Source organism: Clinocottus analis, unplaced genomic scaffold (genome assembly GCF_023055335.1).
Source record: "Clinocottus analis isolate CAN_PGR_092001 unplaced genomic scaffold, fCliAna1.0.p SCAF_77, whole genome shotgun sequence".
Classification (NCBI taxonomy): Eukaryota; Metazoa; Chordata; class Actinopteri; order Perciformes; family Cottidae; genus Clinocottus; species Clinocottus analis.
Window position 1 is genome coordinate 120,001 of NW_027176237.1, and position 7,500 is coordinate 127,500.

At 45.0% G+C, this 7,500-nt stretch overlaps 1 protein-coding gene across 1 annotated transcript in view; it reads left to right on the top strand.

Annotated features, from left to right (window-relative positions):
- The window catches only part of LOC137779398 (zinc finger protein 62 homolog), a 16,918-nt gene extending 11,638 nt beyond the window's left edge, over positions 1-5,280 (top strand). The window contains exon 5 of the mRNA XM_068567095.1: positions 937-5,280. Within this exon, the coding sequence (XP_068423196.1) occupies positions 937-4,607 (3,671 nt within the window). The 3' untranslated portion in view covers positions 4,608-5,280. The remainder of the gene's footprint in view (positions 1-936) is intronic.
- Positions 5,281-7,500: the final 2,220 nt, after the last annotated feature.

The following is a 7,500-nucleotide window of genomic DNA, read 5'->3' on the forward strand; positions in this document are numbered from 1 at the left end:
GTACCACACTATACTGTACCTTATTGTACCATACAATACCCTGTTATACCGTACTGTATTGAGACAAAGAGAGAGGGGCTTTGAGACGAGGACGTCTCACTCGATAGCAGAACCAGTAACTTCGGACTTTATCGATACAAACAGGTTTTACTCTTTCAGAACTGGTTTCTGTTCGGAACCGGGTTTCAGGGCCGCCCCTGCTGAAGATCTTCGTCCTTTAGTCCAGTCTAGTCTGTGACTTAAACCTTTAGTCCAGTCTACTCTGTAACTTAAACCTTTAGTCCAGTCTACTCTGTAACTTAAACCTTTAGTCCAGTCTACCCTGTAACTTAAACCTTTAGTCCAGTCTACTCTGTAACTTAAACCTTTAGTCCAGTCTAGTCTGTAACTTAAACCTTTAGTCCAGTCTACTCTGTAACTTAAACCTTTAGTCCAGTCTACTTTGTAACTTAAACCTTTAGTCCAGTCTACTCTGTAACTTAAACCTTTAGTCCAGTCTACTCTGTAACTTAAACCTTTAGTCTAGTCTACCCTGTAACTTAAACCTTTAGTCCAGTCTACTCTGTAACTTAAACCTTTAGTCCAGTCTACCCTGTAACTTAAACCTTTAGTCCAGTCTACTCTGTAACTTAAACCTTTAGTCCAGTCTAGTCTGTGACTTAAACCTTTAGTCCAGTCTAGTCTGTAACTTAAACCTTTAGTCCAGTCTACTCTGTAACTTAAACCTTTAGTCCAGTCTACCCTGTAACTTAAACCTTTAGTCCAGTCTACCCTGTAACTTAAACCTGTAGTCCAGTCTACTCTATAACTTAAAACTACTATGACCTCACTACTCATTACTACTCTACTGTGAATTAACTTCCTGATGTTGAAATAAAATTTTAAGCTTAAAATCAACTCGTTGTTTCCTTAATGTGTGTTTCCTGTTTCCTGCAGACGTCCAGCAGCTGTTGGTGATTAAAGAAGAGGTTCAGCAGCCACAATGGAGCTCCAGTCTTGACCAGGAGGACCCAGAGCCCCCACACTTTAAAGAGGACCAGGAGGACCCAGAGCTCCCACAATTTAAAGAGGACCAGGAGGACCCAGAACCCACACACATTAAAGAGGAACAGGAGAAACTCTGGATCAGTCAGCAGGGAGGGCAGCTTCAAGGGCTGGAGGAGGCTGGTATCAAGTTCTCATTCACTCCTGTGAAGAGTGAAGATGATGAAGAGGAAGCTCAGTCCTCACATCTTCATCAAAGACGAACCGAACAGATGGAAACAGAAACTGATGGAGAGGACTGTGGAGGACCAGAACCAGACAGGAACTCAGATACTGAGACTTCAGACTCTTCTGAATCCGAGCCTGAAGAAGACAGGACGGATCCTGAACGAAAACTGTTTCGCTGCTCGGTGTGCACTAAAACATTTAAGCAGAGGGGAAATCTGAACATACACATGAGGACTCACACAGGAGTGAAACCCTTCAGTTGCTCTGTGTGCAGCAAAAGGTTCACCCAGAAAGCAGGACTAGACTACCACTTGAAAATCCACACGGGAGAGAAACCGTTCAGTTGCTCGCTTTGTGGTAAAAACTTTCGCCACAAAGGCGCCGTGACATCCCACATGGCGACGCACACTGGACTGAAACCGTTCAGCTGCAGTGTTTGTAACAAAAGGTTCAGGGCCACGTCTCAGCTCAAAGTCCATAAGTGTGTCGGTGAGTACTCACGACGCCACAAAGGCCAAGGAGACGAGCGCAACAAACCGCTCAGCTGCTCTGAATGTGATGCGACGTTTCCCAACAACTACCTCCTGGTGACCCACATGCGGATGCATAAGGGAAAGAAACTGTTCACCTGCTCCATTTGTGGTCAAAAACGTCAGTTTAGTTCACATCTGGAGATACACATGAGAACCCACACCGGAGAGAAACCGTTCAGCTGCTCTGTTTGCGGTAAAAGATTTTCCCAGAGGGGAATTATGTCACAACACATGGCGGTCCACTCGGGCGTGAAACCGTTCAGCTGCACTGTGTGTGGCAGAAGATTTTTTTGGCATTTTCAGATAAAAAAACACAAGTGTCTTGGTGAGTTGTCACAGTTTAAAGGAACTGGCTCGAATGACGAGGACCCTGAAGGATCAGAACCAGCTAACTCAGATCCACATAGACATCCAGAACCAGACACTGATGAAGAGACTGAACCTAACGACAGTGTTGACGTTCAGTTTTGGAGAGAGACCAGGAAACATCAGTCAGGGTTCACTTACCAGAGAAATAAAAAGGTCTCTGTAAAAGATGGATTTATTGGCAGTGAGAAACCATTTGGCTGCTCTGATGACGAGGCTGAAGCTGAACCCAAGACTGGTGGCAGAGTTGATGGGGATCAACCTCCATCAGGTCCAAAGCATCTGAAAAGTGAGAAGGTTTCTGTCAGAGACACAGGAAGTAACACTGACATGAAACCTTTCAGCTCCTCTGAGTCTCAGGAAAGACCTGAAGACCGTCTCACTCTGCTGACACACCAGAGCCCTCCCACAGGGGAGAAACCATTCCGCTGCTTGTTTTGTGGAAAAGGATTTGCAACGGCAGGATATCTGTCGAGGCATATATCTGTCCATACGGGAGAGAAGCCGGTCGGCTGCATCGTTTGTCAGGAGAGGTTCACTCTGGAGTCCCACCTTGTGAGTCACGAGTGTGTCGGGGAGTCCTCGCAGCTCCACGACGACGGCGCGCTGGGCGGCATCGCTCAGAGCGCCGCAGGGTTGAACTTGAAGCACCAGCTGCAGGTTCCCGTGAGACTTCACACAGGACTAAAACCGTTTGGTTGCTCGGTTTGCGGTAGAACGTTTGCCGAGCATGAAAGTTTACATTCACACATGACATGTCACTTGGGGGAGAAACCTTTTCGCTGCTCCGTGTGCAACACGGGATGCAGCGACAGCGAGTCTTTAGTGCAACACATGAGGATCCACGCGAGACAAACACAGTTTAGTTGCACCGTTTGTGGCAAAGAATTTGCTTGGAGAAGACATCTGGAAAAACATCTGGAAGTCCACTCGAGGAACAAAGTCTACAGCTGCAGATATTGTGAGCAAAGATTCAGTTGGCATTATCAACTGAAATATCACCAGTGTGTCGGCCATCGGCCCGCACAGCTTCATCAGACTGAGGAGAACCGAGAGGCAAAACCTGCAGCCAGCAGCTCAACTGAACACATGGAAACAGAAGCGGATGGAGAGGACTGTGGAGGACCAGAACCAGACAGTAACTCAGATCCAGAACCAGACAGGAACTTAAGTCCATGTAGACATCCAGAACCAGATCCTGATTTCAAAACTGGAGACCCTTCTGAACCAGAGACTGAAGACAGTGCCGATAATGATTTTTGGCAAGAGAGCTGTGGACGCCTGTCGGGTTTAAACTCTCTCAAACAGGAAGTCTCTCAGAGCGATGAAACATTTACCAACCACCACAAAAGAAGTCATACAGAAAGTAAACTGTCCACAGCAGAAGGAAGTCTGAGACATATGGAACCGGAATCCACACAAATGAAAGAATACCTGGTCGACCCAGACGCCCCACACATTAAAGAGGACCAGGGGGACCCAGAGCCCTCACACATTAAAGAGAACCAGGAGGACCCAGAGCCCCCATACATTAAAGAGGACCAGGAGGACCCAGAGCCCCCATACATTAAAGAGGACCAGGAGGACCCAGAGCCCCCACACATTAAAGAGGAACAGGAGGACCCAGAGCCCCCTCACATTAAAGAGGAACAGGAGGAACTCTGGACCAGTCAGGAGGGAGAGCAGCTTGAAGGGCTGGAGGAGGCTGGTATCAAGTTCTCATTCACTCCTGTGAAGAGTGAAGATGATGAAGAGGAAGCTCAGTCCTCACAGCTTCATCAAAGACTCACTGAACAGATGGAAACAGAAGCTGATGGAGAGGACTGTGGAGGACTAGAACCAGACAGGAACCCAGATCCAGAACCTGATACTAATGACAGTGTTGATAGTGATTTTTGGAAGGAGACCAAAGAAACTCAGTCAGGTTTAAACTCTCTGAAACATTTCCAAGTCTCTGCCGGTATTATGGGATGTAATTCTGTGAACAAAGATGTTGGACCATCAGAGTATCCTGAACCAGAGAGCGACGACAGTGTCGACAGCGATTTCTGGAAAGACAACAGGAAGTCGGGTCTCAAATCTCTGAACCACAACGAGGTTCCCGAAAGTGAAACCAGATACACCGTCACGAAACCATACAGCTGCACCGAGTGCGGGAAAAGATTTCACCATGACTACAATCTGAAGAACCACATGAAGTACCACACGGGGGAGAAGGCCTTCTTTTGCTCCGTTTGTGGCCTGAAGTGTCTCTACAAGTCCCACCTGGAAATCCACATGAGAACCCACACCAGGGAGAAACCGTTCCCGTGCCCAGTGTGCGGTAAGAAGTACGCACACAAGGCCAGCATGCAGTCGCACATGGCCGTCCACATGGTGGAGAACCAGTACAGCTGCAGCGTCTGCGGCCGAGGCTTCGCCTGGTTCACCGAGCTGAAATACCATCAGTGTGTCGGCGAGGCCTCCGAACGCTCGGACTGGACGGAAACCGCGTAGCCGCAGCGCCGGGAAGATGCACTCGACTAGTTCCTGTACATCAGAGACTTCGTAATGTCTTATTGTCCCAAAAAACCCACAAAGACTCAGTTCTCTGGATTCAATCCAATGAAGCGGCTTCGTCACATCTGAGAAGCTGCGAATCAAAAAAACATTTTTTTTTACTTTCATTGTGTTTGGGATTCAGTTGAGAAATTAAAAGAATCAGACGTTTGTATAAAACTTCAGTCCATCTTTTCTGTAAATACTATATGAACAAATTCATAAATGCTGTCATTCATTCTGTAACTTTTATAAGAAGACTCAAACCACAGAGGAAGATTCTAATGACATTAAACGCGACCTTTGACCTCTCATGTGGATCTGTTTCTGCTCTGGGGCTGGAATGTAGTTCAAAAGGTGTATTGATCAGTAACAGCTGTCAGTTTTCAAGAAAACACAGTTTAATTCTGCTCGAGGTTGAGTTCAACGCATTTAAACATGTCATAACTTCTGATTCCTGAAGAGGCCCAAGTTGTGGTTGAAAGCTGTAGAAACGACTCGTGGAATAATAATGTGATGTAGTTAGGGAGATAGGAAGTACGCCAAGTACAGCTTTGTGTACTTGAGAGTGTACTTGTGAGTCTAGACACCAGACGGGAGGACGTGACGACGTCACCACCGCAGTTTACTCTGAATCTCACTTAAAAGTATTTTTACAGTCAACCAAAATATGACAGACCTGCTTTTTTGTTTTCATTTAAAATTATGAATTTAATTGTTTGTGTACAAATGATATATATATATATATATATATATATATATATATATATATATATATATATATATATATATATCTATATATATATATATATATATATATATATCTATATATATATATATATATATATATCTATATATATATATATATATATATATATATATATAGTGTGTGTGTAAATATAAATACAGGGGCAGTCTCATCCAACAGGAACTTTCCCTTCACTGGATGTGTTTGGCAGCAGCAGCAGATGAATCTTTAGATTTTCATCCTGACATCAAGACTTCTGTCTTCACTCTGAAACTGTTGCTTTTCAGGCTTTTTCCTCAAAAGTTGCTTCTTCAAACTAAAAAGGGTGTATGTGTGCAGAATAATGTAGGTGTTTTAATGAAAGGTACACATGTGAGATTGGGATTTAGAGATTGAGATTACAGAGCATGAACACACCGTGAGCGTTGTGAACACATGAACTGCCAAAAAGAGCAACTTGTTTTCCTGTTAAACTCAAAGTAACTGACACGTTTATTCTTGTGCACGGTGGTGACGGTGATCAGTGTACTTTAATGTACTTTAATGTACTTTAATGTACTTCAATGTACTTCGAGCTGGGACATGGAGGGGTCTGACGAACATAAACATGTCAGACAGGAAATCTAACAGCAGTTATCCTTCTGACAATGTTCACATGTGACCTAGAGTTATGTACACACACACACACACACACACACACACACACACACACACACACACACACACACTGTGACCTCTGCAGACTCCCACGCCGTCCTGAGCTGCGTTCAGGAACATTAAACGTCCCCGCTGACAAAGTAAAATATAGAAACCATGAGAACGCAGCGACTCCCCGACGCTCCCGCTGGGAGATGCATGATGGGAGATGCATGATGGGAGATGCTTGATGGGAGATGCATGATGGGAGATGCATGATGGGAGATGCATGATGGGAGATGCATGATGGGAGATGCTTGATGGGAGATGCATGATGGGAGATGCTTGATGGGAGATGCATGATGGGAGATGCTTGATGGGAGATGCATGATGGGAGATGCATGATGGGAGATGCTTGATGGGAGATGCATGATGGGAGATGCATGATGGGAGATGCTTGATGGGAGATGCATGATGGGAGATGCTTGATGGGAGATGCATGATGGGAGATGCTTGATGGGAGATGCATGATGGGAGATGCTTGATGGGAGATGCATGATGGGAGATGCATGATGGGAGATGCTTGATGGGAGATGCATGATGGGAGATGCTTGATGGGAGATGCATGATGGGAGATGCATGATGGGAGATGCTTGATGGGAGATGCATGATGGGAGATGCATGATGGGAGATGCTTGATGGGAGATGCATGATGGGAGATGCTTGATGGGAGATGCATGATGGGAGATGCATGATGGGAGATGCATGATGGGAGATGCATGATGGGAGATGCATGATGGGAGACCTTCGGGACCGTTTGGTGCAGTCGTGACTTCCTGTTACATGAGTCAGTCGTTCATCATCGTCGCTGAAACTAATAAATGGGGATTATTTATTTCTTAATTAATATTCTTTAGTTATTATTTTATATATATAAATAAATGGAGACATTAAGAACCTCAATGTTTCAACAAAGTGACATGTGGGAATAAGACGTCATACAAGAATAACATCATTAATACTAATAATAAAGCTAACAATAATAATATCAATAATATTAATAATAACAATAATACTGTTTGAGTCTGAGCTCTTTGTCTCTTCTTCTGTTTTCTTGCGTTCACAGGAAGTGATTCAGCCCCCAGATGCTTTCTGGAGGCTTTTCACAGGACGTTCACACACACACACAGACACACACACAGACACACACACACACAGACACACACACAGACACACACTTGTCTGAACCCGCAGTTTGTCTGTAATCTTCATCATCATCAGATTAACCTGTTTTTTCTGTTGAACACCGTTTCCCACGATGCATTTCAACAACTACGTTAAGCCTTTAAGCTCCTGCTCCCTAGCCTTCACCATGAGGAGGTGAGGACATGAGGAGGTGAGGACATGAGGGGGTGAAGACATGAGGGGGTGAGGAGGTGAAGACATGAGGAGGTGAAGACATGAGGG